The 27511-nt window shown below is 50.1% G+C and overlaps 4 protein-coding genes across 8 annotated transcripts in view; 1 reads left to right on the top strand and 3 right to left on the bottom strand.

Moving 5' to 3' along the window:
- The window catches only part of FEZ1 (fasciculation and elongation protein zeta 1), an 18713-nt gene extending 18579 nt beyond the window's left edge, over positions 1–134 (bottom strand). Inside the window, exon 1 of the mRNA XM_027699395.1 lies at positions 13–134. The gene's annotated coding sequence lies outside the window, so the exon portion shown is untranslated. The remainder of the gene's footprint in view (positions 1–12) is intronic.
- A 3225-nt stretch (positions 135–3359) lies between these two features.
- LOC113975418 (BRD4-interacting chromatin-remodeling complex-associated protein-like) lies at positions 3360–7935 on the bottom strand. Of its 2 annotated transcripts, none has more exons than XM_027699396.1 (6): positions 7667–7935; positions 5884–5929; positions 5230–5272; positions 4850–4915; positions 4299–4757; positions 3360–3689 (listed from the first exon to the last, which is right to left on the bottom strand). In XM_027699396.1, the coding sequence occupies exons 1-6, from the start codon at positions 7908–7910 to the stop codon at positions 3384–3386; spliced, it is 1164 nt and encodes a 387-aa protein (XP_027555197.1). In that variant the 5' UTR covers positions 7911–7935; the 3' UTR covers positions 3360–3383. The 2 variants fall into 2 exon arrangements, with proteins under 2 accessions (XP_027555197.1, XP_027555198.1); XM_027699397.1 differs by lacking the exon at positions 7667–7935 and adding an exon at positions 6999–7215.
- LOC113975415 (ubiquitin carboxyl-terminal hydrolase 42-like) lies at positions 7303–14692 on the top strand. 3 transcript variants are annotated; one of them, XM_027699394.1, is made up of 13 exons: positions 7303–7321; positions 7632–7760; positions 8263–8403; positions 9745–9945; positions 10985–11095; positions 11168–11267; positions 11411–11478; positions 11633–11703; positions 12252–12334; positions 12580–12691; positions 12956–13096; positions 13297–13397; positions 14135–14692. In XM_027699394.1, exons 4-13 carry the CDS (start codon positions 9759–9761, stop codon positions 14670–14672), a joined length of 1512 nt encoding a protein of 503 aa, XP_027555195.1. In that variant the 5' UTR covers positions 7303–7321; positions 7632–7760; positions 8263–8403; positions 9745–9758; the 3' UTR covers positions 14673–14692. The 3 variants fall into 3 exon arrangements, with proteins under 3 accessions (XP_027555195.1, XP_027555194.1, XP_027555193.1); XM_027699393.1 differs by lacking the exons at positions 7303–7321; positions 7632–7760 and adding an exon at positions 7929–8058; XM_027699392.1 differs by lacking the exons at positions 7303–7321; positions 7632–7760 and adding an exon at positions 8046–8162.
- A 1116-nt stretch (positions 14693–15808) lies between these two features.
- Positions 15809–19323, bottom strand: LOC113975449. 2 transcript variants are annotated; one of them, XM_027699445.1, is made up of 6 exons: positions 19177–19323; positions 18626–18697; positions 18444–18534; positions 16714–16841; positions 16289–16427; positions 15809–16109 (listed from the first exon to the last, which is right to left on the bottom strand). In XM_027699445.1, the coding sequence occupies exons 1-6, from the start codon at positions 19262–19264 to the stop codon at positions 15830–15832; spliced, it is 798 nt and encodes a 265-aa protein (XP_027555246.1). In that variant the 5' UTR covers positions 19265–19323; the 3' UTR covers positions 15809–15829. The 2 variants fall into 2 exon arrangements, with proteins under 2 accessions (XP_027555246.1, XP_027555247.1); XM_027699446.1 differs by having other exon boundaries at positions 18444–18519.
- Positions 19324–27511: the final 8188 nt, after the last annotated feature.

Genomic DNA, 27511 nt, shown 5'->3' with positions numbered 1-27511 from the left:
CCCCGCACCCACCTGCGGCCCCGCATCCTCCGCTCCGCGCCGGGGGGGGGGGCGGTGGGGGGTGCACCGCGCACGCGCTGGTGACGTCACCGGGATGCGGGTGGTGGTCAAGGGAGCCCTGACGTCATCTGTCATCCCGGGGGGTGGTCCAGCCTTTTTTCCCATTCCCAACATCTGGCTGATCCCCCGCCGCGGCCATCCGTTCCTTTATACACGCGGGTCCGCGCGGATCGAGAGGATGCCGAGGGAGAAAGGGGGGAAAAAAACCCAACTGAAAACGTGGAAGTGAAAATAGGCATTGATAAATAGGAAAACAAAAGATGAGATAGAGGTGAAATCGCAGATGCAAAAATCATTTCCCTTACAAAACGAAAAATTCAAAGATTTATAGAATAAAAACGAAAATAGGAGTCTATTTATAAAATGAAAATTAAAAAAAACCCTTTTTCCTCTCAAAAATTAAAAAAATAATCACAAGAAAAATGAGTAGCTTTTCCTAGTAATTTTTTTTTCAGCTTTAATTTTTAAAGTGTCTTAATTATGAACAATTTAAACAATTGTTTTAGGGGAATGTTGTCATGCGTGCTGGCTTTTTTTTTTTTTCCTTTTTTAAATCTGGACTTGCAGCCCAGTGGAACATTTGGGTTCGAACTCAGTTTCTCTGATCCCGGGTTTAGGATTAGTTTCCCAGATACTGGGCTTAAGGGATGGCCTTTCAACAGGGGGATGCAGGGGGAGGATAGACACCACCCCCTGTGCTCACTGTCTCTTTCTCCAGGCAGGTTTTCCATGCAGCAGGACAGGAGAAGGGTTTCCCTGCTGGCACACGGCTTCAGGTTGCTCATATTAAGGAAAAAAACCTCAAAAGAAGCTGTGAAATGGTTGTTGTTAAGTTTGATGAGATTTTGCCAAGTCCTGGCTGGAGCATCGCGTGCTTTGGCACAGCGCTGAAGAAATCCTGGAATCCCAGAATGGTTTGGGCTGGAAGGGACCTTAAAGCTCATCTTGTTCTCAGGGCTTGGAGTGACTTGGTTCAAGCACCGTCCAACTTGGCCTTGGACACTTCCAGGGATGGGGCAGCCACAGCTTCTCTGGGCAACCTGTGCCAGGGCCTCACCACCCTCACAGGGAAGGATTTCTTCCCAATATCCCATCTAACCCTGTCCTCTGTTATTTGTCCTGTGCCTCCAGGCCCTTGTTCCATGCCCACAACGAGGGATCTGACCAAAAAAGGGCACCATGTGCCTGGGGTCTGCTCCAGCTGCCAGACCGTGGCAGCCAGGCAAGACCTTTGGCTCCAGCTCCAGGATCATCGTGCTCCAGGCTCTCATCCCGATGCGAGGTTCCGATCACCCGTATCTCTGCTGGGAGAGCTGCACTTTGAGGTGAAATGACGGCAGTTTGGGAGCACGGCTGTGGATGATGTTGGATGGGACAGTGACGGAGGACAGGGAGCGGTGCAGCCCGGCCCGGGGAGGCGACCGGGGCCGGAGGATCCGGGATGAGGCGGACGCCCTCCGGGGCAAGCGTCGGGCACCTCCCCATCTCGTCGGAGCTCCACTGAGCTGCTCCGGCCCCGGTGGCAAGCGAGGATCCGTGCCCGGGAAGCCTCGTCCATCAGCGCTGTGGGACACCCGCGTGTGCCCCGGGGCGCAGGGACCGCCGAGAGCCGGGAGCTGCAGGAGGAGAAAGAAGCGTCTGGGAAAGGCTCCCGGCAGCATCCAAAGCGAGATCCTCGGGCAGTGCGGGGCCCGCAGGGCGCTGTTGTCCCACTTCTGTGGCCTGTGTCCTCCCCTTTCCCTCCCCTTTCCATCCCCTTTCTCACACCGCTGCGTTTTCTCTCTTCTCCCCTGTACCTGCTTTTTCCATCTCTCTGGAACCAGCCCCTGTCCCCGTCTCCCAGGTGCTTCTCTCTGTAACTATTTTGTCATTGTCCATCTCTCTCTGTCCAGCTCCCAGCTGCCATTTTTACATTCCTCCCTGCCTGTCTCTGTAGCCCCTCGGTATTTCTGCTGTCTCTGTCTCTCTCTGCCTGGCATCTTGTCACCGTTATCAAGGTTTTCTTTCTGGACCCTGTAGCGTATCACGAGGGTATTTCTTTCTCCTTCTTTCTTGATCCTGTACCCCATCTCTCACTTTGAATTCCTCTCTCTCTGCCCTGTCACCCTCGGCTGTGCAAAGAGAAGACCCTGGGCCTGGTCAAGCTGTCTGTCAGCGGCTGACACACGTGCCCTTGGAGCGGTGAAGCCGGTTCCAAGGTGAGGTGGTTCTCGGCTGAGTCCACGTCTCCCAGCGAAGTCTCCTGCGGCACCTTAGGGAAGCGTTTCTCCCGGGCTTTGCAGGCCCTCTGTGGGCAGCTCTTGGAATTGGAGGAGCATTTGAGGTGAGCGGCGCAGTAGCGAGGAGGAGGTGGTGGGGGCTGGTGATTTCTCACAAGTGCAGCGATAGTTTTCTGTCTCTGAATATCTTTAGCGCCAGAAGCCACGGCGGCTGCAGTGACCGACACTGGAATCGATGCAGAGCAGATGAGTGGAAGGCTTTTGAGGTGCTTCTGAGGCAGGAGTTTTGTGGAAGGGTTTGTGCCCACTGATGTGATGCTGACTGCTGGCACTGGATTTTTTTTCAGATGATGAAGAAGAACCTGACAACTGCAGGAATATCCCAGCTGCAGCTTCTGTTGAGGATGGATTCAGACCCGTGGCCCTCTGAAAGCTCCATCGAGGGACCAAGGATAGAAAACATGGAGGCAAAGTGGAGAAACTTGGAAATAAAGGGGAAAAACTTGGAGGAGAAAAAGCTGAAATGAAGGGAAACTGGGAAATAATAAGTGGAAAGCCTTGGAAATAAACTGGAGAACTTGGAAATAAAAAGAGGAAACTGAGAAAGAAATTGGAACACTAGGAAATAAAGGGGAAAAGCTGGGAAAGAAAGTGTAAAACTTGGAAATAAAGAGGGAAATGGGTATTGGAGGGAGAACACTGGGAAATGAAGGGCAAAAGTGGGAAACGGAGGGTGAAAACTATGCAATAAAGGGCAAAATTTACAGGGATAATAAAGTGGAAAACCTTGGAAACAAAGTGGAGAAGTTCACTAAAAATGTCAAAAAACTTGGTAACGAAGAGCAAACCCAGGAAAGCTGCCTCCTCACCTGAAGGGGCCACTGGAAGGCACGAGGAGCCCTGACTTCCCTGGGGTCACAGCCCCTTTCCCAGTAGAAATGGGGATGGAAACACTGCAGGTTTCTCTCTCCTCAGGGATCGGGACGATGATATCTTGCAAACATCAAACAGAGGGGGATGCACTTAAGCTCAAGCCTAAATACTAAATAATCCCATTTCAGATTCTCATGGTATGTACTATCATGGGAAAAAAATGAGTTTTATTTAAAATAAGAGACAAAAGAGCTCAGTCTCCCGTTTTGGCTCCTGGCTCTGGCAGCTTTCTCTGTGCCACGGCTCAACTCCCCCAGCCTTGGGTGCTGGGGCACTGCTGTGCCAGGGGGCTGCTGCTCCAGGGTGCTGCTGGTGGTGGGATGACCTGGCAGCAGAGCGTGGGAGGGCGGTGGGCACATGGGCCAGGGGCACCAGCGGCACCAGCATCGGCACCAGCTGCCCCTGGCTGCTCCCCAAGACACAGGAGGGCGGGCCAGGGAATGGCTGCTTTCCCTGTGAGATGATCCCCTGTGGCACCTGGATGGGGTGAAAAACAACCCAAAGGGTGAAAACACGTTTTTAACCCCCCAAACTGCATGAGTTCAGCATGGATGCTCAAAAGAGGGAGGGACCCTCCCGTCCTGCCACCAGTGGGCACAAGGAAGCACAAAGAGGGTGGGATTTGAGGATCTTCAAGGTTTTTCCAACCTTGAGGACTCCAGGATTCAAAAAGGGCTCTGCTAGAGCTGCCCCCCTTAGGGTCTGAACCCCAGAAATGGGCCCATGTACCCCCAAAATGCAAACCAGGGGGAGCTTGAAGATTGAACTAAATCAAAGTTCAAGGACTGGGCTCTTGGTCCCTGTTCCTCTTCCCCCCTTCCCAGGTGAAAGAACTAAAGGAAAAGAAACAGAACTAAAAAAACCCAGAATTAAATGAAATAGGATTAAGCGACATAGCGAAATTAAAATAAATGGGGATTTAAAAAAAAAATAGAAATGGGACTAAAAGAACTAAAAAATAAACCTAAAAAAGCAGAGCTTCAAAACCCAGAACTACAAAAGCCTGTCTGGCAAGTCCAGGCTGAATGTGGAGGTAGGTGCTGGTCCCTGACCCCCTTGGCCACTACGCCGAGGGGCTGCACTTGCCTGCTGGAGGTACATGACCTGCTGCACTGGCTGGGCTGTCACCTGCTGTCCCCACGCCTGGCAGGGCCCCACGCCCAGCGTCCCACCGGGGCCCTGGAGGCTGGAGAAGGGCCCGAGGTGCTGCGGGAAGGGCTGGATGTTTCCTTTCTGGCGGGGGCGGCCGGCGCGGGGCTGCAGCCCCTGGACATCGGTGCCAGCGGAGCAGAGCTGCAGGGTGCTGCTGAAAGCCACCTGGGGCTGGAAGCTGCCCACGTCCTGCTTGGCCTCCGCCTCCAGCAGCTGCTCCGTGATGCCCGCTGCCCACAGGCACTGCTGGAGCAGGTCGCAGGGTGGCCCCACCACGGCGGCCCCGCTGTCCCACTGCCATGCCAGGCTGGCATCCTGTGGCACTGTCAGGCCTGTGCTGGCCGTGGGCTGGCTCAGCTCTGCGGTCAGGAGGCTGCCCGAGGATTCCCAGAGCTGGGAAATAGATGAAAAACACCCTGAGGATGTCAAAAAACAACGGGAGCGAAAGGAAAGGCTCCCCAAGGAGAAATTAAAAAAAGACCTACCCCAGCACCTTCAAAAAAGGAACTGGCTGCATCCTCCGTGCTGTCCAGGATGGCAGCACAGTCAGTCTGGAATTACAAACATTGGATTTACTTTGTTTAGACACAGAATGAAAAAAAAATGGGGGGAAAAAAAGAGGGTGCAGTGGTGAGGGGCAGCCCCAGAAAACACCGAGCTTTCCCCAGCAGTGAGGCAGTGGCTCTCCCTGTTCCCGGTTTTGGCTCAAAACATCCCAAAATCCCAGCTGGCTGCACCACATGAGCGGTGGCAGAAGCTCAAAACCAAAAAGATCCTGACCTTGGGAGAAGTTTGATGTAAAAAACCCTCAGTTTTTATGAAAAAACAGGATGTTTGTGCTTTGGAGAGGTAGCTGAGTTGTCACCTTTCTGGATCCAGGCAAAACATGGTTCACGACCTGAGGATCGCTGCAAAAACACAGGGAAAGGTTTAGGAGACAGCACCAGCACCTAATTAACAAATTAATGCTAGTAAATGTTATAACTAATGATGGACACCCATTTGTGGTTCAATAATGATGTTTCATGACCAATTTGAGCCATCAGGTGTGTGCTCAGAGGCTGATTTTTGCCTCTTGCATTGCTCACCCCCCTTTATTCCCCTTTCCCTGATAATTGTCCAAAGCAACAATTACCAACAGTTTCATAAGAACAAAAAATGAGCCATTGGGCAGAACAGCATTTGAGGGACCTGCTAACGAGCACCCCCAGCCCAGGGGGACTGGTAGCAAGCAAGGGTTGTGATGCACAGAGCCCTAAAAGTCGTAGTTTTGGGTAAAATAGCTGAAAAATGGGATTTATTCCCACACTGTCATTATTCTCTGTATTACTGGGGTGTTTCCAGACCTTTGGATGATGTTTTCTGCCCTTCTCAAGACATTTCAGCCCTTTTTAGCCCTTTTGAAGGATGGCTTGCGTGGTTTTTGGCTCTTGGAGACCCAGCCCAGCCCAGGAGAAGCCCTGCTGGGGATCCAAGGGGGATGGAATCCCCTTTCTCACCCCAAAATCATGGGACTTACCAAAATACATCTGACAGGCCCCAGCTGTCTTCATCATCTGTAACAACTGCAAAGAAAGGAGAGAGAAGGTTGTGTTGGGAGAGCAGGGGGATGGTGATGATGATGATGGTGGTGACCAGACCAGAGGACACCCAAAAATGAGGCTCCATTACTCCAAAGGGTGTCAGCCCCCTAACAGGAACCTTGTGAAGTTCCAAGGGGGTTCCTGATCCACCCACCCGATGGATTTCACTCCCAGTTCTCCCAGCCAGAGCTCAGGTTTCACTCTGAAACCCAAACCAGCAGACTTTTGGCTCATTTTCACCTCACCACAGGGGCCTGCTGACCCTTGCTGGGCCAGGAACACCTGGAGCCAGATCCTGTCATGGCTTGGCAAGAACTTGCCTTTAATACAACTTATTTATGCACTTTTATCCCTAAAATTCCACCGAGCAAAGCGGATTTGGAAGGAATTGAGGATTTTCTGACAATAACCCGCAATCGGCCACAGACTGCCTCCTCCCAAACCCCTGTGGATGAACACATCTGGGAAACTCTGTGATTTTGGGGTTGGTTTTGGATGTTTCCCCTCTTTTCCTCAGATCTGGGCAGGATTTGGAGGTGGGGCAGTACAAAACTACTAATAAAAATCAAGGAAAAAATTACGTCTAGTCTGCTACCTCAGTAAACTCTAAAGATAAAAATATCTTCAACTATCACACCCAAAAATGATATATATGAAGATTTTCCTCCTTGGCTTTCTCCATCTGGGGGGGGTGTATGTGCAATAAGATGTTTTTCAGCTCCCTGGATCTCTGCAATAGTGCTTGAGGAGCGAATTAAAGCCGGTGATTACAGAGATGAGGGACAGCAGCCCCCACAAGAAGACCCTGGGGGCTGCTCTGTGGGGGTGCAGGAATCACCATCAGGCAGCACAAGGGCAAAATGCCCTTAAAATCAGACTCAAAATATTCCCTATTATTTTTGGTGGTTCCAAAGCAGCGCAGTTCTCACTAATTAAGGAGCGGGAGTGACGGCCAGAGCCTGAAAATTATCTTTGCAATAAGCCCCTAAAGGAGTTGGAATTTTTCCCCATAAATATGAATATTTGATATTCCTTAAATAAAAGTGCTCACTTGGATCTGGAGGGATCAGGGAACATAAGGTGCTCCACGGGCGGCACCTGGCCATGTCTGAGGGCAGAATCCCCTTGCTGGCACCGGGTTGTTCCCAAAGGCCACGTCACTGGGGACTGGCCATGACTGAGGACCACTTGGAATTGTTGGCAACCAGTCTTGTGACCGAGGTCAATGTTCCTTGTTGGTGTTTGGGGGCCACGTTCCGTTGCCGTGGGAGAGGAATGGGAGGGATTCCTTGAGCACTGGCTGTGATGTCACCACTGTGTCGCTGATCAAATGTGTTCAAAGTCAATCAAAAGTTGAAATACAAGAGATTCGATGTATTTTCCCTGTTGTTGAGGCAGAATGAAACCAAAAGACACCAATAGTACCCCGTAGGGTGATGAAATGCTGCCCCAAACGGCCCCTTCTCACCCCTTTCTAACCCAAAGAATGGGTTTGGGTTGGTTTGAGTCAAAACAGCAACCCCCTGGTCCACCAGTGAGCATCCCTCATCCAGCAGCTTCCCTGCAGGGAGTCCAGTGTCCTTCCTCCTCCTCCAGCACTCAGGATTTACCAGCTTTTAATTCATTTTTACCCCTAAACCCACATTTGGTCCTTACAAATGAGTCTTCTTTTGGCTCTTAAAAGCGGGACTTTATACCCTAGATATTAGTTCTCTGCACCTTCAAAATGAGGCTTTGGACATGAAGAACTTGAGGCTTTGAGGAGTTTACACCCTAAAATGATGCTTTGGACCCTAACACGTTCTCCTGGGAGGTGGGTTTCAAAGCGTCCTGGTGTCCATGACTTCCAGCTGCCAGAGGGCTGGGCTGTGGTGGCCACAGGGCCAACAACACGTGTGGCCCTGAAGGGAAAACACGTGGGACCTGTGAGTGGTGATTGTGACCTCACCTGCCTCCTTGGCATCCTGAGGAGTGGCCAGCAAAAGCTAGTTGGAGCTGAACTGGCCACTGGGATAACTTGGCTCCTTCCATTGCTACTTTCATGCCTGCCTGTTTCCAAGCATTCTTCATCCTTGGCAGCAGCTAGAAACACCAATTTTTGACAGCTGGAGGTGCTTTGTGGGTCACATTTGGGGTTTTTAAAATCATTTTGCTGAGCTACAATTACTTCCTTTCCCAAGAGATGATTGGCACTGATCTGATCTTTCTGGAAGAGGTCCTGACATCCTCTGTCATCCCAAGCTTTTCCCTCTGTACCTGAGGGGGCGATGGCCTCAAGAGGGAACAACTTCTTTGAGTAATAGTTTCACCAGCAGGCTTGGACTTTGTGGATGCCCTTGGACAACAGACATGGCTGTGGCTCCATCCCTGCTGACAACCTGGAGTGAATTCTGAGGCGTTTCCTGAGAGCAGCCAGACTGATCCAGGCGTTTTCATTATATTACAATCAGGAAAAGGTAAAATCTGATAATCCAAGGCTCTAGAGGGAAAGGAAGGTAGTTTGTGGCCTAGAAATCAGAGTGTGGGTTTGCTGGCCTTTCAACAGACTAAACAGGGGAACAGACTGTTTTCCAGAACTGTTTCCCTACCAGCAGATGTCAACAGGGTGTTAGGCTTCCCCCGATGTTTCTGGGTTGGTGGTTAGAGCTGTTGGCCTTGGTGTTCTGTAGAAAACTCAGCATTTGAACATGTTTTTGAGCAACAATATTCACACACAGAGTGACTGAATCAATTAGGTTAGAAAAGACCTCTGAGGTCATTGAGTCCAACCTCTGACTGAACACCACCTTGTCACCCAGACCATGGCACTGATGCCACATCCAGGCTTCTCTCACACACCTCCAGGGATGGTGGCTCTCCCACCTCCCTGGGCAGCCCATTCCAATATATAACCACTCCTTCTGTGAAGAAATTCTTTCTGATGTCCAACCTGAACCTCCCCTGGCACATCTTAAGGCTATGTCCTCTTGTCCTATTGGTGATTGTCTGAGAAAAGAGGCCAACCCCCACCTGGCTACAACCTCCTTTCAGGTGGTTGTAGAGAGTGACAAGGTCACCCCTGAGCTTCCTTTTCTCCAGGGTAAACAACCCCAACTCCCTCAGTTGCTCCTCATAGGACTTACCCTCTAGACCCTTCCCCAGCTTTGTTGCCCTTCTCTGGACACTCTCCAGTCCCTCAATGTCTTTCCTGATTGAGGGGCCCAGAACTGGACACAGCACTCGAGGTGCCAAGTACAGAGGGACAATCACTTCCCTGGCCGTGCTGGCCACACTGTTCCTCATACAGGTCAAGGTGCCATTGGCCTTCTTGGCCACCTGGGCACACACTGGCTCAGGTTTAGCTGCTGTCGACCAGCACCCCCAGGTCCTTCTCCACTGGGCCCATTTCCAACCACTCTGCCCCTGGAGTGGTTGGAAACCCAGACTAGAGCACTGAATGGGGTTGTTTTGGCTGAAGTGTAGGACCTGGCACTTGGTCTTGTTGAACCTCATGCTGTTGGTCTCATCCCAGCCTGTCCAAATCCCTCCACAGAGCCTTCCTACCCTTCAGCAGATCAACACTCACACCCAACCTGGTGCTGTCAGTGAATTTACTGAGGATACACTTGATACCCTCGCCCAGACCATCAATAAAGATATTAAACAGGACTGGGCCCAACACTGATCCCTGGGGGACACCACCAATGACCAGATGCCTTCTGAATGTGGCACCATTCCCCATGGCCTGGCCATCACCCAGGGCACAGTGCACCACTTACCTCTTGTCTCACCTCTTTTCAAATGTCGTTTCCCTGCAGTCATTGCCAAGGAAATGACTCCACCACAGAGGATCCTCTTTCCCCCAGAGAACATTTACATGGACTGGCTGCACACACGGAGACCTGGGCCGGGACTCCGCAACCGGGGCAGCACTTGCTACGTCAACGTCATCCTGCAGTGCCTGACCTACACCCCCCCTCTGGCTAATTACCTGCTCTCTCGTGAGCACAGCCAGTCCTGTGAGTACTTTCAGGAGTGTCTCCTTGTAAATCCCAAGAATTCCCAGAACCTGGAATTGGATTTACGAGAGAGAGCAGCAGCCCTTCTTTGTCAGTTTGTGTTCCTTGATGGCTCAAACTAAAAGCTGCTTGTCATGGAACCATAGAATCAACTGGGTTAGAAAAGACCCCCGAGGTCATCAAGTCCAACCCTTGATCCAACCCCGCCATGGTTCCCAGACCATGGCACTGATGCCACATCCAGTCTCACCTTCAACACCTCCAGGGACGGTGACTCCACCCCCTCCCTGGGCAGCCCATTCCAATGGCTGAGCACCCTCTCTGGAAAAAATTTCTTCCCAATATCCAACCTAAACCTCCCCTGGCACAGCTGAAGACCCTGAGCCCTCTTGTCCCACTGCTGGTTCCTGGGAGCAGAGCCCGACCCCCACCTGGCTCCCCCCTCCTGTCAGGGAGTTGTAGAGAGTGAGGAGGTCTCCCCTGAGCCTCCTCTTCTCCAGGCTGAACAGCCCCAGCTCCCTCAGCCTCTCCTCACAGCACTTGTGCTCCAGTCCCTTCCCCAGCCTCGTTGCTCTCCTCTGGACCTGCTCCAGCCCCTCCATGTCCTTCCTGAACTGAGGGGCCCAGAGCTGGACACAGCACTCCAGGGGTGGCCTCACCAGCGCTGAGTCCAGGGCAGGAATGACTTCTCTGGTCCTGCTGCCACACTCTTCCTGGTCCAGGCCAGGATGACATTGCCCTTCTTGGTCACGCTCATTGTCCTGTCAAGGTGCTTCCATCTTCAGAAAGGCACCTCTTTTGAGCCCTGGGTCTCTGTCCCAGCTGGTTAAACCCTCTTGGCTTATTGCACGGAAAACTTGTGCCACTTTAGCCTCCCTCTGAAGAACATTTTCCCTGCACTTAAATGTCCTGGGCTTCTCAGGACACTGGCACCCTGAGAGAAGAGGAATAGAGAGTCCTTAGAACTTCAAGACCTCCATAAAGTTTCCCATTCCTTGGCATTGTTTTGCTAACCCAAGAAACTTCCCTCCCTCCCCAGGTCAGCAGCAAGTCTTCTGTATGATGTGCATCATGGAAGACCACGTTCGGAAGATCATGTATTCCTTGGCCAACGCCGTCCTGCCCAGGGCTGTCCTCAAGAGCCTCAGATGTAAGCAACTTCAGGTGCTTTGACAGGCTTTCTCCCCTTCTTGCAGGGGAGAACTACTAACTTTTTTCTTAGTCATAGGAGAATTTAAGCCTGACGTAGCAGGAGACGCCTACGAGTTCTTCTGCTGTGCTCTCCATGCCATGCAGGATGCTTGTCTGCCTGAAAGCAGAGTGTAAGCACAAGCAAATTCCCTTTTCTATGTTCCTGAACCTGTTGAACTCCCTGAAGTGCTCCCATCAAGGAAAACTTAAACCTAGGGGTTTCAAATCTAAACTCTTGGAGGAGGTAACTCTCTGCCTTGCCATTTATTTCCAGCTTGGATGTCTCTTCTCAAACAACTACCCTCATCTACCAAATATTTGGGGGCATTCTGAGATCCAGAGGTATGTTTCCACAACTATTGCTCTCCTTGGCCCTTTCTGTGCCCTTCTGTCTGTCTGTGACAAGCAGCTGGTCCTGTGACTGGTGCAGGAAGTCCCACAGGCATAAACCATCACTGTCAATTAACTTTACCCAGCATTTTGATTTTCCTTCCAGTCACGTGCTTGAGATGCCAGACAGTTTCAGATTCCTACAAGGCCTTCCTGGAAGTCCTTTTGAAAATCAAAGTAAGAAGCTTTGCAATTGTGCTTCAAGGGGTCCGGAGGCCCCTGTTGTAGCTTTCCAGAACCAAAGCATTTGTCTTAAAAATCTCTATTGCAGGCACAGGGGAGCTTGGTGGTGAGTGGAAAGGGGAATGAACAGTGTCCTCCTGCAGAGGCCGTGGCACTGCTCTCCCGTGGTGTTGGCTTTAAGCTGAACCAGCAGCATTATGCCCTCTGCACCCTTGACATACTCTCCTCCTCCCTCCTTTGCCCTCCCTCAGCACCTGTCTGGCTGCCAGGCTCAGTGGTTGGATCAGTTTTCACTGCTGGTGCCCTGGCACACCATCAGTAGCTGAACTGAGCTGTGGCACGGAGAGGGAGCTCTTGATGGCCCCAGGAACCCCTGGGGCACAAAGGAAATGTTCAGCATCACACTTCCCTTCTGCTTCCTTCTAGACAGTGCTTGCGGGTTCACAGTGGGTCTGCTCAGCATCAACAGCCTGGGTCTTCCTGGGAAGTGTTTGGGTGAGAGCATTTCCTGCAGCTCAGCAGCTCCTTTCTCACTTGTCCAGGCAGCCTCATCCCTCACGGCGATCCTGGAGAACTTTGTGAAACCCAAGCTGCAGAATGGGAAACCGTGCGTGAAATGCACCAAGTAAGATGATCTCTAATGATATTTTAACAGCAGATCCTGCAGGAGGGGCTGCATGTCATCAGGTAGAATCAGCTTCTCGTAGAGGTTTAATACACAATAATGAGACACAGCCTTTTTTAATACGGCCTTATAGCCTGGAATATCCTTAAGGAAGTGCCAGGATGTGTGAGACAGGAAAGGTTGTCTGGCCCTCCTGGGGCAAGATCAGGTGCATTTTGGCACTTGGCTCTGTGCTTGGGTTCAAGGCATAGGAAGAAGATGATTGCCTCCAAGAAGATCACAATCCATCACGCGCCCAGGGTCCTCACGCTGTGCCTGGGAAGGGTTGATGTTCAGAACAACAGGAAGATCAGCGAGGTGTGTATGCAACTAGAGAGCAACTCCCTCTTCCTGGAGCAGGAGATCCCCCAAAGCACTACCCTTTGTCACAAGCTGCTCCTGTTGGGCTTTCCGTGTTTCCTTCTGGGGAGAGGAGACTTCCTGTGGGAAGTCCAGCCTGGATTCTGCTCTGGCAGAGCTGCTTTGGCAGGAGAACAGTTTCCTGCCACCCAAACCACTCCATACTGGAGGCTATTCCAGCTAGCTCAGGGTCATTGCTGAGCCCTTGTGGTTTCTCTGTAGCTTGTGGAGTACCCTGAGTGCTTGGATCTTCAGCCATACATGTCTGAGGAAGCTGAAGAGCCCCTCCTTTACTCCTTGTACTCCGTCGTGGTGCACAGCGGTGAAACCTGTCTCGCCGGGCACTTCTTCTGCTACACAAAGGCAAGGAGCAACTTCCCTTCTGACATGGAAACATGTGCTGGGAAGACAAACATTCCCAGCAGTGCTATGGGCAGCCAAGGCTTTGGGGGAGTTTCTCCCTCAGGGCTGGACTGGATTTGTGTTGGTGTACCGATTGTTCCGCAGTTTTCTGTGGAGAAATCCTGCAGTTCCCCTCCAGACAGGGATGCCTTCCTTTGCAGGCCAGCGATGGGCTGTGGTACAAGATGGATGATGAGACTATGGATGACTGTGACATCCACACAGTTCTGGGCCAGCAAGCCTATCTGCTCTTCTATATCAGGTAAGAACCAGGCTCACACGAGTTCAGCCCTTTTCCTGGCTTTCTCATTTGTCTTCTCATCCTCCTGAGTGTTTCTGCCACAGGAGACAACTCCTCCCTGTGTCCTTCAGTGCTGTCAGTTCTGAAGTACCCCATGCCAGTCCTTCTCTTCCCTTGCTGGGCATTAGGCTGCTGCCCTGTGTAAGCTGCCCTGCCTGCTTTCTGAAGCTGGCTAATGCAGAGAAGAGGACTTAAGGGGCCTCCAGGAAAGATGGGGAGAGACATTTTATCAGGGAGTGTAGTGACAGGACAAGGGGTAACGATTTCAAAGTGAAAGAGGGAAGATTTAGATTAGACATAAGGAAGAAATTATTCCCTGTGAGGGTGGGGAGGCCCTGGCACAGGTTGCCCAGAGAAGCTGTGGCTGCCCCAGCCCTGGGAGTGTCCAAGGCCAGGTTGGACGGGGCTTGGAGCAACCTGGACTAGTGGAAGGTGTCCCTGCCCATGGCAGAGAGGTGGAATGAGATGATTTTTAAGGTCCCTTCCAACCCAAACCATTCTGGGATTTTGTGAAATGGAGGCCTTAGGGGGTACAAAGACAAGGACTTGCTCTGGGTGCAGACCTGGGGGGGGAGGCCCCAGCTGAATTTCTCATGGGTGACCTTGGGGAAGCCGTAGAAACGGCTCCAAGAAATTACTGAATCCCAGATGAGTCTGCAAGAAATGCCCTAAACAGAGATCACTCTTTTTATCTTCAGGTGCCCTGATTTGAACATGGAAGAAATGGCAGCTTCTTCATCAGCACCACCCTATGCCCAATCCTTCCTCAGTCAGAGCGGGGGCAGCAGCAAGCAAGTGGATTCTGCAGGACCACAGGATCTGCCTGGGAGGATTAAGGTGACACACAGGCAGAGGAAAGATGGCAGGGAGAGGAACAGGAGCAGATCCCCACGGTGGCACAATGTTCACTACAGCTGGTTCATGAACAGTGCCAACTACGACAGCTCAAGGGGGAGGAGGAAGAGAAGTAATCTTCCAGATTGTGTTAATGCTGCCAGGGATGACACAGCTCCAGGACCCTCCAACAGGAGCTGCCAGTGGGCTCCTGCACACAGGGCTGCTCAGGAACAACTCCTGCCAAGACAGAGAGAGCAGGGCAGAGCCTTACAGATCCGGAGCTATGGTCTCCCCAGACGACCTGTGGAGGTCAGGGAATACCCTCAGTTAGAAAGGAGGAGGAGGAGACAACAGGAACCATTTGGAACCAACAAGCAGAGAAGTCACAGCCACAATTAAAACCCCTTGTTGGCCTTGCACGAATAATTTGCAGCACGTTTCCTTCTCTCTCGGTTCTGGGGCAGTTGGTGGAAAGAGGCAGTGAGGGATGGTTGTGTGATGGGATTTTGAAAGCTGTGGGCTTGCAGGAACCCACCTGGCAATCTCTTCTTTTCGAAAATGAGGCTCAAGTCACTCAAAGGGACCTGGGCTGAGCGAGCCAGCAGTGCCCAGGATTGAAGCAGGCTGGGTGACCGGGCCCCAGGGGTGCTGCTCAGTGGCATCAAATCCAGTGCAGAGCCAGGAACAAGCACTATCTCCCAGGAATCAGCACAAGGACTCATCCTGTTTAATGTTTTCCATAACTAATGGTCTGGATGCTGGGGCAGATGACACCAAACTGGGAAGGGGGGTGCTGAGGCCAGGACTTCATGCTGTCATGCTTCCTCCACTCTGTCCTGCTCCCTGCCCTGCTTTTCCTCTTTGCAGTCCCTCTATCCAGCTTCCTGTCCCCTTTTTTTCTGTCTTTATTTCTCTGTCCTGCTGCTTGTACCATAAAGTGTAAGAATCTCATTTTTTCAGTTGTTTTCTAACACTAAGTGTTGGTAAAAAAGAGGAAGAGAGGCTGAAAGACTCTCTTTTCTGAGATTAACATATTCCCATAGAGTGCCCACTTTTGTGTGGTGAAGGTTTCCTAGTGAAATATGATTTTGCTGGGCTGAGAGAATGTATTGGAGTAGCAGAGGGAAGTAGAGTCTTTCAAAGTAATAAAGCTGTAGCAAAACTAGCAGGAAAAGCTCATTTCTTGCTAAATACTGCCTGACAAAAGTGGTAGCAAGTAAAGGCACTTGTGGATGGCTTTTTTAAGCAGTATTCATACAGAGCTTTTGATATGGATTTCTGAGAAGGAAGACCTGAGTGCCTGTGCCTCAAGGCTGAGAGCTGCAAGCCAAACCATTACATTTATTTGGACAAGCATTTGCACCCCACGTCTCACCAGCACGTCCCCATTCTTGTGGATGAAACCACAGCTGGGAAACCAGGCTGGTGCTGAGAGAAAGGTGTCCTGCACTGGAATGCAGGTCTCTGCAGCTCCTCTCACAGCTCTGTGCATTCCACCCCGACAGAAACAGCCAAAACAGGCAAGAACTCACTGCTTTTTGGCGAAAATATATCTTTTATGCATTCACAAAACAATCCTCTTTTAATGTGCAGTATCCCTGGCACTGGTAACAGCGATACCCAAACGGTGTGGGCTGAGATGAGTCCAGCAAAATCCAGTTGTCACATGAAGAGGCACAGTCAGCCAGAGAGCAGCTGGGGCACGTGGGCAGAGGTGAGGGACCTGTGACCATGTGCCTGGACATCTGGGCGAGCTGTGCTGCAAAGACCACTGGGGATGGGCTGGAGCTCTTGGTGTTGGCTTGTCCCGGTGCTTTTCTGGTTCTCTGGGTCGTTCTGTACAAATGGGTTCAGAAAAGACCACTCAGTGATATGAACTAGGGGGACAGGGATCATACCATGGGAATCTCACCAGGGTGCTGCCAGCAGCTGCCTTGGCAAGCCAGCACACCCTAACTGCAGATACTGCATTGCCAACAGCAGCAGTGAATAACTCTGGGGAAAAGCCAACTCACGTGTCTCTCCTGCTCAGCAGTGACAGGACTATGCCCAGTACCACTATCCCAAGCAGCAGCACACCCAGGGCTGCTGCAGTGCCTAGGATATAGTTCTTGCTCAGCTCCTGACCAGCAGCCTTTTCCCCAGCACTTGGCCCTGCAGGACAAGAGACAACACCCCAACATCACCGTGCTCTGCCCTGGGGGTGATCTCACAGTGTGCTTCACCTGCCCGAGGGGGTTTGTTCTCAGAGATCGGTGCTTCTGGCTCTGGAGGGGACAAGAAGGATCCCTCAAAGCTCTCATGGAGAAGAACCTGTCTGTCCCTCCGGGCTGCAGGCCAGGGCTGTGTGCTGGGCACTCACAGCTCCTCCAAGGAGACACTGCAGGGGTGCAGCAGAAATGCTCCAGTTCTCCCAAGCTGACATCCCCCGAGCACTCACCTCCAGGACGCCCCTGAGGCTGAGCAGACGTGCTGCCTTCTTGTATTGCCTCTCTTTCTTTGTCAGAGACTGGCACCCTGTTGCTTCTTCTCATCTGCAAGGCCTTCTTCTGCTCTGGCTCCATCTCTAGAAAAGAACAAGGGACAGTTTAATTAGAACTAATCATTCCTCATCAGGAACACGGTGCCACGTCCTGGGCACTTTGGTAAGTGGCAGTGGGGAGCCTGCTGTCCCCCACAGAACAGGAAAACCACAACCAAGCTTTCTGAAATGCAACCAGAAATGGAGAGCCTGTTGGAAATCATATAACTTTTATAATATTTGAGTTTAATATATGGTTTTAATTAAACCTTTTAATTAGGTGTTTTAGTTAATCATAAGCTGCGTTAGGCCTTAAATCACTTTTAGTCAGCATATAGCAAAAAAAGTTGTCATAAGCACCTTCTGTGAGAACACAGCTTGGGAAAGTACTAAAACTGTGAGTTTTATTAAACTTTGATATGCTTCAAGGAACAAATACTGAGAGAGAAAGATGTGTTGTTCAAGTTGGACATCTGGAATGAAATACATGGACATTTTGCAGAAACCAGCAGCTAAAGAAAAGAATTAACGAAGAATTCAATAGAAGTGCTGGATTCCTTCCCTACTGGAGGAAAAAGATACTAAACAGACTAAAGATGTGGACTTAATTAGCATAGAAAGTGAGAAATTAATAGCCAATAGAAGGTAGAATAATAACTAATGAAAGTGAATTATGTAATTAAGAACCAATGAACATTAATTTCCTTGTTTGTCAAAAGTGTCTAAATGGGTGAAAAAGTGATATATTGGTGTCTGCATGGAGGCAGAAATGCCTGCAGAATCAGGATCTACATGACTTCCAACATTAGGAAAGGGCAGCCAAGATTTCTTGGGATGTCCTTCATGCCTTGAGGCTGCTCTGTGCATGAGCTGAACACGAATTCAGCACACACCTGTTCCCAACACCTGGATACCCAGCACAAAGCAGCTCTGGCCAGTCACAGAATCATGGAATCAGCTGGGTTGGAAAAGACCTCCGAGATCATCAAGTCCAACCCTTGATCCAACCCCGCCGTGGTTCCCAGCCCATGGCACTGATGCCACATCCAGTCTCACCTTAAACACCTCCAGGGACGGTGACTCCACCCCCTCCCTGGGCAGCCCATTCCAATGGCTGAGCACTCTCTCTGGAAAAAATTTCTTCCCAATATCCAACCTAAACCTCCCCTGGCACAGCTGAAGACCCTGAGCCCTCTTGTCCTACTGCTGGTTCCTGGGAGCAGAGCCCGACCCCCACCTGGCTCCCCCCTCCTGTCAGGGAGTTGCAGAGAGTGAGGAGGTCTCCCCTGAGCCTCCTCTTCTCCAGGCTGAGCCCCCCCAGCTCCCTCAGCCTCTCCTCACAGCACTTGTGCTCCAGTCCCTTCCCCAGCCTCGTTGCTCTTCTCCGGACCTGCTCCAGCCCCTCCATGTCCTTCCTGAGCTGCGGCAGCCGCTGACCCTGGTACTCAGCTGGAAGCACAGCTGGGAGCAGAGGCTGTGCTGGATCATCTCTGTGGCTCAGCAGCCCACACAAGGTGTGGAATCGAGTGTCTCTGCAGTGAGGCTCTGACAGATCCCTCCCTGCTGCCCAGGCTCCAGCGTGCCCCTACAGGAAGCTGAAAGCTCAGCTTCTCAGGTCCCACAGTTCACAGAGTGAGATATACTGAGCTGATGTGGCTTTCTCCAAGTTTTTCAGGGCCTCTTTTGGAACTTCAGGAGTCCTCTGGAAATCCTTCCTTGTTTTAACTTTATACAAAGACACTAATGGGAAGTATGAAGGCACATTTCACATGAAGAACACATTGAAAAGGAATTTATTATTATGTGAAGTCAATAGAGACTGACTACTCACCCCTGGGATACCAGCTGGGAATCAGCATGGGAACCATCTGAGGAGCTGGAAGAGCCCTCCCTCTGGCCACATCTGTAATCAAACACCCATGAAAAGCTACCATCACATGTTCTGCTCTACACTGTCATACCTGTCACGTCATGACAGGGCACACACAGGTGGATCTGTGTTCTCACACCTGCAGGGGCACTTGGCTGACCTTGGGACTCTGAGCTGGCAGCTCCCAAAGGAAGCAAAAAGCCACGGCCCACACACAGACGTGACATGTCTGTGGGTCAGCCCTGGAACCCAGCCAGGAGGCTGGAAAACCATCACCGAGTGGGGGATAACTCAGTGCCAAGTTTCTGGCCTGGCACTGCCACTCCACACCTCCCTGCTCGTTGGGAACTCCCTCCCTGAAGCAGCTGCAGCTCCTCCTCACCTCCCTGTGCTGTGTCTGCCCCACTGCCCACACTGTTCTGTCCTCCTGGCCCACTGCTGCCAGCCCCAGGCTGGGTGCTGGACTCTCCCTGCCTGCCTGCTCCCTGCCTGCCTGCTCCCTGCCTGCCTACCTGCTCCCTGCCCTGGGACTGGAGCAGTCTGGCCGTCCTGGGCTTGCAGGACCAACAGAAAGAGGAGGAGGCAGTGGGTGAGGACCATGACCCCCCGTGCTCACACACACTGTATCAGTGCTGCTCACAGCTGGCACAGAACACACCATCAAATCGGGGCTCTGTGACCTCACATCAGAGCCACCCCATGACCCCACCAGGACCTGCCCACTGCCAGACCATCCCAGAGTGCTCCCATGGCCTGTGAATTCCTGAATCTGCCCATTGGTGAATTCCTGAATCTGCCCGCTGGTGAATTCCAGAATCTGCCCGCTGGTGAACTCCCTCGTTCTGAACGAGCATGGCAGAAGCAGAAGTGGAGAAGGGTAGAAAAGCTCATTTCTTGCTAAATGCTGCCTGACAAAAGCAGTAGCAAGTAAAGGCACTTGCAGATGGCTTTTTTATGCAGTATCCACATGGAGATTTTGATATGGAAGGAAGCAAAGGAAGACCCGAGTGCCCTGGCTTCAAGGCTGAGAGCTGCAAGCCAAATCATCACATTGACACAGGACAAGCCATTGGTCCATACTATCTATTTGGGATAATGCAGAGAGGAACCTTCTCTCCCATCCAGATTCATGTGATCTAAGGGAGCATTTCAGCAAGCCATTTCCAGCTTTGTCATCCCCTTTGCTCGGGGATAATAAAGTTTATCAAAAACCCATTTGATGTCCTCTTTCCTGGCCCAGTCTTGTACCACCACACTGGTGAAATGTGATCCATTTTTTGTACATAGTTTGGGACAAGGAGACTGGGAAACCAATCACAGAGTCCTGAAACAATCTCTTTGGCTGTGTACTCTCACATTGCTTCAATTTCGCAGAGATCCTCTACCTAAACTAACTGTATCAAGTGTAAATATTGGTCACAAAAGGTGCCTGCTCAGCCAGCTGTTGCTGTCTCCACATTTAACTCTCATTCTTTAAAAAACAACACCCTCCCTGGGGTTTAGCACTTCCCTGCTCAGCTTGCTTGTACCATCCTGTTCTTTCACTCTTGCAGAGCACAGCTTCAGAACTTAGCATGTGCAGCAATTGCTCCCATGCCAAAGGTGCTGGAACAAAAAGTTTTGCAGCTTATAAACTGCATATAAACATATAAGAGCTTATAAACTCCATATAGACACACACGGGCCTGTGTGCTCAGCCCTGTGTCCCCTCACACACCTTCCATCTCACAGCATCCCATTACAAAACTAAAAACGTTCAGCAGCTGGTCCCACGGAAAAAGTTCTGGAGGAAAAAGCCAGTGCTGGGATTCACTTCTCTTTTGCAGCTCAGAAACTGCACAGACAACAAGGAGTTGATCGGTTTTCCTTCACAAGTACATGCAGGGTCACATTCTTCCAGTCTCGAAGAGCCAGGATCCAAAACGAAACCCTTGCAGCAAGAGCTCCCACAATGATGGTGACAAAAAGCTCTTGGCGTTTTTCTGCCTGCGCCCCTTCACCGCTCATCAAACCGCCGCGCGATGGCGGTGTGGACCTGCAAAAAAAAGTCACTGTCCCAGAAGGAAAGCAGCGAAAGCAGCCGAAGCGCAGATCCGAGCTGAAAACGTCAGATCCGAGCTGAAAACGTCACTCCCCTCAGGACTGAAAGGTTTGGCTGACCTTCCCCGTTCCTGTGCAAACTCTTATTTGCACCACGCTCGAGAGGCAACACGAACTCCTTCCCAATTATATGCACTAATAGGTTTTGTCATTCTGGCAGAATCCAGCTACAGAATTGAAAACATGCAGCAAAACCAGAGCTGACAGAAGTGCCAGGTGAGAAAGCAGGGCTGGCTCCACCTTCCACTGGCCCCGTTGAACTGCACCACACACCCCAGTATCTGTGCTTTCCTTCTCAGCTCTCTGTGCCATCATAATTGACCCATCACTGTACCATCCAAAACTGAACCCCACCACTAAATGCTCAGACACTGAAGTGAGCAGCACAAAAAGCTCAACACTTGCCTTTTGTATTCTCACTAGCAGTTCAACAGCTCTAGCCAATAGCATCCTATACCAGGAAAAGCACTTAAATTCACCAGGACTCTCTCTAAACGGCCCAATGTGTGAATCCAAAAGTGATTTCCTTGCCAAAGGGAGGAACTGTGACCCCATCTCAAAAGAAATGCGATCCCCGCCTCCAAAATAGAAAACATCCAGGGATTATTCCCACTCAGAGGTTGCAGAACACTGTTACCTGCCATTACCTCCCCAAGGCAGTGTATCATCTGCACACCCACACTGGGAATAGCTGCTTATCTCACCAAAACTTCAGAAGACCACCTGACAAACTGAATACCCTGGGAGGTTGGTCCCACACCAAAGCTGCCAGATAGAAAAACTGTTGCTTTGCCTTTCGTTCCCTGGGCACCCAGTTCTTTGCAGCACAAGCCCTGGGATTATGTACTTTCGTTCCTAAGAAGAGCACTGTTACCCCTTTTCAGAAGGTTAACCCCAAAATTTGGTTATCACCTCGATAATTGCAATCGTCATGGGATTGCTCCCACACAAAATGTGCCAGGATGGAAAGCTGCTCCTGGTGCTGTGACCTATCATCTGCATCTGAAGCACTGGGTCTGCCTGCCTTCCTTCCCATGTGAAAGCACTGGGATACACTTCCAGGAGCCCAGAGCTGAAAGTCGGATACCATCTCTGATATTGCATATTCCAAGAATTGCTCCTACACACAAGTGGCCAGGACAGAATTGTCCTGCTGGATTTTACCTCCCCATGGTACCTTATCATCTGCTCCACAAACAGGACTTCCCAAAAAAAAAGGCACTCTAATTCACTTCCTGAACCCAAACCTAGACATTTGGAGAGGAAGGAAAGCGCAGTTGAGGAGTAGGCAAGGCAAGGTAATGCCAGGCAAGGAAGGGGAAAGGAAAGGGGTATGCAAGACCAGGCAGGGCAAGGAAGGGCAAAAAAAGGCAAGGGAGGGGCATGCAAGGAAAGGCAAGGCAGAGGTATGTAAGGAAAGGCAAGCGAAAAGTGGGGCAGGCAAGGTATGATAAGCCAGGAAAGAAGGGGGGAAGGCAAGTCCAGGTGGGGGATTGATATGAAAGGTGATGCAAGGCAAGGAAGGGGTAGGCAAGGCGTGGCAAGTGAGGTGTAGGCAGGGAAAGGCAAGGCAAGACAGGTGTAGGCAAATCAAGGGAAAGCAAGGCAGGCAAAGCAAGGCAAGACCAGTGAGAGGAAGGCAAGGCAGGGCATGGCAAAGGGGGTGATAGGCATGACAAGGCAAGGAGTGGCAAGGAAGGGGAAGAAAGTCAAGGCAAGGCAAGGCAGGGCAAGAGATAGGCAGGGCAAGGCAAGACAAGGCAAGGAAAGGGAGTGGAAGGCAGGGAGAGTCATGAGAGGGGTAGACAAGGCAAGGCAGTGCAGGGGCAGGCAAAGCCAGACCAGGGAGGTGCATGTAAGGAAAGGCAAGGTTGGGGTAGGCAAAGCAAGGTAAGTGAAGCACTGAGGCCTGAGCAAGAGGCCCTGAGCCAAAGCTGACCTCTAGATGAACCTTCCAACCTAACGTTATACTTATCTGTGTGTCTGCTCATTAGCAAAAAATATGTAGTTTGTGAGTAAAATAGGTAGTCTGATAAGACTACACCTGTGTATCTGCTCATTAACAAAATATGTGTGCTTATTAGTAGGATAGATTAGCATCTGCTCATTAGTGAATAGTGCTTAGAAGGGCATAGCAGGTGTATGTGAGAAGTGATAAGGAAAAGGCAAAGGTGAAGGCAAAGGTGATGGCACAGTTTTTACAACCCCCCAAGGGAAAAATGCAGGGACTCCCCAGGACCAAAGGGTGATGCCTGCTCAGCTGGTGCTTAGAAAAAAAATCTAGGAGCCGTTAGTTGGGGTGAGATAAGAAAGGGTTTAATTGTGCCAAGGCAATAGATGGTAAATGACGCGCCCCGGGTTGTGCCCGAGATGTTACATTTATAACAATATCTGACCAATCCCAAGTGTGTCCTCCCCGTGGCTTTTGCTCTGGTCCACCCCTGGCCCACCTCCTGGAATTGGGCCTGGGGGCTTTTTGGGACCCTCTCTTCATCATCCTTCATCATCTTTGGGGTACAGAGAGCAGAGTCACCCAGTTCCTTGACTCTGTCCTGTGATTTAGGCCAAGATACAAGCGTTCTCCAAACAAGACAGGTTTGCCTTGACAAGAGACAAAACATCTTCTACTGGATACGGGGGTAGGGTTGATATGGGGAGTATGGAATGGAGTAAGAGGGTTAAGGAATGTATAAACTAAGGGGTACTACGGGGAGGAGGGAGAAAGGAGTGTTTCTAAAATCTACTTCTATTACCTATAAAACTTGTAAGGTAGAAAAATAAGAAAACCGTTGGGGTTTAAGGCATCAGGGAAAGGGAGTGCCACCAGGATCTCACAGGAACATGCCTTCCTGAGAGGGAGGGAGTCAGCCAAGCCAGTGATTGTCGAGGAATCAATGTGCCATTTGTAAGAAAGAAGGGCATTGGAAGAGAGAATGTCTGCAGAGACAAGTGGACCCTTGTGAGGAAGAAGGCCACCAGCTGATGGAGATGGATTGTAGGGGGTGTCAGGGGCTCCCATTATACCAAGGACCCACCACACTGGAGCCCTTGATAACATGCAGAAGTGCACTTCTTTGTGTACAGGGGCCTCTTGGTCTACTTTAAATTTTATGCCAAAGGGGGACAATTGTCAAAAGGATCGTTAACAATTCAAGGAGTGAACGGGAAAGACGAGTGGGTGTGCCTCATCCAACCACTGTTAATAGATGTGGGAGATAAATATGAGATGCATGAATTTTTATTTGTTCCTAATTGTGATTGTAATCTACTAGGGAGAGATTTGATGGCTAAGGTAGGAATACAAATTAGCATTATTAAGAATGACAAATGCTAATACTGTTGTAGCCTTGTGTAGGCTCTCCGATAAAGCCTGTGCTGAAATAGACCCAGAAATGTGAGCAGTCCCAGGAAAATATGGAAAATCAGACACAGAACCTCTTTAAATAACTTTAAAACAACCAAGTCAAGTGGTTTCTAAACCCACCTCATGGGATGGAAGAAAAGGGTTACAGCCTATCATCAAATCTCTGCTAGAAGCAGGTCTTTTGGAGTCATGCATGGCTCCCTATAACACTTCTATCTCGCCAGTAAAGAAATCAGATGGGATGTACAGAATGGTACAAGATTTGAGAATAACAAATGAAATTATTAAACCAAGGTATCCCACGGTCCCAGATCCTTACACTGTCCCAAAGCAGATTCCCCCTCTCACATCACTATTACTCAATACTTCATTTAAAGGATGCTTTTTGCTCACTTACAGAAGATAGTAAACAGTATTTTGCCTTTGAGTGGGAGAAAGAGGAAGAAGGGAAAATGATAAAGCAACAATTGGCATGGACAATATAAGGAGGCACTGGTTCTGTCTGGGCAAGCCTTGCAAAAAATATTGCAAAAAACAGAGTTCATTCCTCCCCCAGGAGTTTGGTTATTGCAGTGTGTGGACAATCTGCTCCTATCAGGAGAACAGGAGGAAGTGGTAAGAGAAGACACTGTGAAATTACTTAATTTTCTTGCTAAAAAGGGGCTTAAGGCATCTTAAAAGAAGGCACAAAGGGTGGACAAAAAGGTTAAATATTTGGGACATACTTTGACTGAAGGCTTGCGATGTATTGACCCAGAAAGGGTTCAGGGAATTTTAGAAGCGCCATTATCTGAAACTAAAAAGGAACTGTGGCAGTTTTCAGGGCTGACAGGATACTGCAGAAGCTGCATAGAGGATTTTTCTGTTTTAACCAGGCCTCTGCATGACTTTTAACACAAGACAGCCCCAATGTTGCAGGATGGACATTGGAAGGGGAGCAGGGCTTTAAAGCATTCAAAAGCAGGCCTGAGTGTGCTGAGTGGTCTGAGGAGGAGGAAAAGGTCCTGTTTTGAGGACAGTTTCTTATGTGGGAAGTAACTTCAGGAGTGATTCCTCTTATTGTGCTTCAGATGCAGAAGACATGTGCCAAGGTCTTGGAGTAGGCAGCTTCATCTTGGGGCTGCCATCACCCTCTTCCTCTCACAGCAAAGCAGAAGCAGCTTGATGAGATGGACAGGGAGGGTGGGGTGATATAAATTGCACCCTTGATCACTCCCTAGAGTGACACTGGGGTGGTTTCCCGTGTTGCTGTGCTGTTTTGGAGGATGAGGATCTGCTGAGTCCAGCACCGCCGTGGGGTCTGCCTGAACCTCTGCAAATAAATGGGCTTGTGATTTAAAGTAGGAACTGGGAGATCCAGGGTGGCTGACATTCACACCTGACTCTTCTGTGAAGCTTTTGGGATGATTTTCTCTGCTTGAGCTCCAAAGCATCTCCAGCAAAGCCCTGCAGGGTTGTTTATAAGGTCCTTTAGGTGCCTGTGTTGAGTACAAGTGTTTTACAAGTAATTGCAGAGCCTTCCTCTACTTACATCCCTCCTTGCCTGGGTATTAGAGCAGACTGGCTCCTTATATTTGATTTTTCTGGGTTTTTTTCCTTGTTTTGTGCCTCCTTGGGAAGCAGGGTTATTAATAAGGAGACAGTCTGTACAGTGTCTGGAACAAAAAGGCCATGGTGGGACCCTCGTTGCTATAAAAATGTTGTAATTTGGAAGGTTCTTTGCCTCCTAAGTGAGCCTTTAAGTGAACAAGTGTGTTGTTGCTTTTTTGTGATGCTCTGCCAGTTCTGAGCTTGGCTTTGTGCTCGCTGTCCTGTGATGTGGATTTTGAAGGGGCTCTTGGGCACTGGGAGCTGTTCCTCCCATAAATATCCTGAAGCTGGGAGTCTTTTTGCAAGGGTTGATAGCTCTGATCTGCCTGGGTGATTTAATAGTGCAACTCTGTGTCTGCCAGGGAGATCAGGGGAGTTGTTCTAAGATGGGAACTGGGCTGACAAGTAACAGGACATGAGGAAACAGCCTCAAGTTGTGCCAGGGGAGGTTTAGGTTGGATTTCAGGGAAAATTTCTTTATGGAAATGGTGGTCCAGCCCTGGCACAGGCTGCCCAGGGCAGTGGTGGAGTCACCATCCCCAGAGGGATTGAAAAGCTGTGCAGATGTGGCCCTTGGGGACATGGGGTAGTGGTGGCCTTGGCAGTGCTGGGGGAAACAGCTGGCTCCATCTTAGAGGGCTTTTCAACCTAAATGATTCCATGAGTTTCTTATGGAAATCCATCAGGACAAGAAGTGAAGAACCTCTGTAGCCAGTCCTGACCCTGGGAGGATCTTGGGGTATAATTAAGTTGTCTCAGTTTGGGATCAGTCCTGTGCTGGAGAGCTGGGAAGGGGCAGGATGGGTGATTCTTGTGCTTTCCAGGTTTGAGTTCCCCTTAGAGGATTCCTGGTGTCCCAGGATTTGAACATGGATAATCACTGCATCCAGGCTTGTCAGCTCCACTGTGGTGATCTTGCAGGCACGAACCACACAGGGATCACACTTTATCCTTCATGTCCCTGAAAACCCTGCACACGGTCTGTGCCCTTCTGGGAAGCAACACCCCTGCTGAATCCCACACTTGTGTTGATTAACACACTCCAGACTCATAAATCGAAGCCAGTGGATTTGGGGAAAGAACTTTCCTGCCTCCAGTAAAACTTGCCTCTAAATTATTTAACAAGCTGCTTAAGCAACTCAGCCATTTTGCATGGAATTTGTCAAGGCTCCATCAGCTCTACCCAGCACAATGTGACAGCCATACTTTTATTATGAGCAAGCGCATTAATCTCGGAATGGTGCTATTTGTTTTCCTCCCTTGCTTTTATGGTGTTTAAAAGCATGTATCTTCTCCTGAAAATCAATAACTATAGCTATGAATAATAAAAAACACTGCAGTGAATGGCTCGGAGAGATCCTAGGGATGGAAGTTGCAGCAGTAATGACTCTGTTTGCTATCCATTAAATATGGGAACTTGGAAGAATTATGCAGATTATAATAGCTGTATCAACATAAGTATGTTTTGCTGATAGACTTTCCTGATTGGATCCACGGGATATAAGCCTGCTAATCCCTTGTGCAGAGGACCTGATTATATGAGAGTGCTGTGCAGATTTGCTGATAGGAAGTTAAGAAACAATTAAAAAAACGTTGGCCGGTGTGTGGGGTTTCTCAAAACCTCTCTGTTTTGGTCTATGTTTGAAGCAAATGTGGGTTTTCCCCTGTCTTTGGTGGAAGCCCAGAACCCAACTCCAAGCCCTGGTGTAAGTGTGGATGGTTTATGTACAATAAGTGCAATTTTCCTCCTGCTGAGCTTTAAATGTCAGAGTGCTTTGCACTGGGACTGCTCA

This window comes from Neopelma chrysocephalum, unplaced genomic scaffold, assembly GCF_003984885.1.
Source record: "Neopelma chrysocephalum unplaced genomic scaffold, ASM398488v2 Primary Assembly neopelma1_138, whole genome shotgun sequence".
NCBI classification, from domain to species: Eukaryota; Metazoa; Chordata; class Aves; order Passeriformes; family Pipridae; genus Neopelma; species Neopelma chrysocephalum.
This window is presented reverse-complemented; position numbering and strand designations above follow the sequence as displayed.

What these genes read in the sequence shown, in the direction of transcription:
- LOC113975418 (XM_027699396.1), bottom strand. Translation starts at nt 7,910, where the DNA reads ATGCCAAGGAGGCAGGTGAGGTCACAATCACCACTCACAGGTCCCACG. An exon ending in TCCAAAGCCTCATTTTGAAG is followed by an intron (nt 5,930 to 7,666) that starts GTGCAGAGAACT and finishes CTTTCTTTGCAG; the next exon opens with TTGTTACAGATGATGAAGAC. An exon ending in CCTTTTTTGAAGGTGCTGGG is followed by an intron (nt 4,758 to 4,849) that starts GTAGGTCTTTTT and finishes TCTATTTCCCAG; the next exon opens with CTCTGGGAATCCTCGGGCAG.
- LOC113975415 (XM_027699394.1), top strand. Translation starts at nt 9,759, where the DNA reads ATGACTCCACCACAGAGGATCCTCTTTCCCCCAGAGAACATTTACATG. An exon ending in TGTCCTCAAGAGCCTCAGAT is followed by an intron (nt 11,096 to 11,167) that starts GTAAGCAACTTC and finishes CTTTTTTCTTAG; the next exon opens with TCATAGGAGAATTTAAGCCT. An exon ending in AAGTCCTTTTGAAAATCAAA is followed by an intron (nt 11,704 to 12,251) that starts GTAAGAAGCTTT and finishes TCACTTGTCCAG; the next exon opens with GCAGCCTCATCCCTCACGGC.
- LOC113975449 (XM_027699445.1), bottom strand. Translation starts at nt 19,264, where the DNA reads ATGGTCCTCACCCACTGCCTCCTCCTCTTTCTGTTGGTCCTGCAAGCC. An exon ending in AACTTGGAGAAAGCCACATC is followed by an intron (nt 16,842 to 18,443) that starts AGCTCAGTATAT and finishes TTGTTCTTTTCT; the next exon opens with AGAGATGGAGCCAGAGCAGA. An exon ending in CTGCTGAGCAGGAGAGACAC is followed by an intron (nt 16,110 to 16,288) that starts GTGAGTTGGCTT and finishes CCATTTGTACAG; the next exon opens with AACGACCCAGAGAACCAGAA.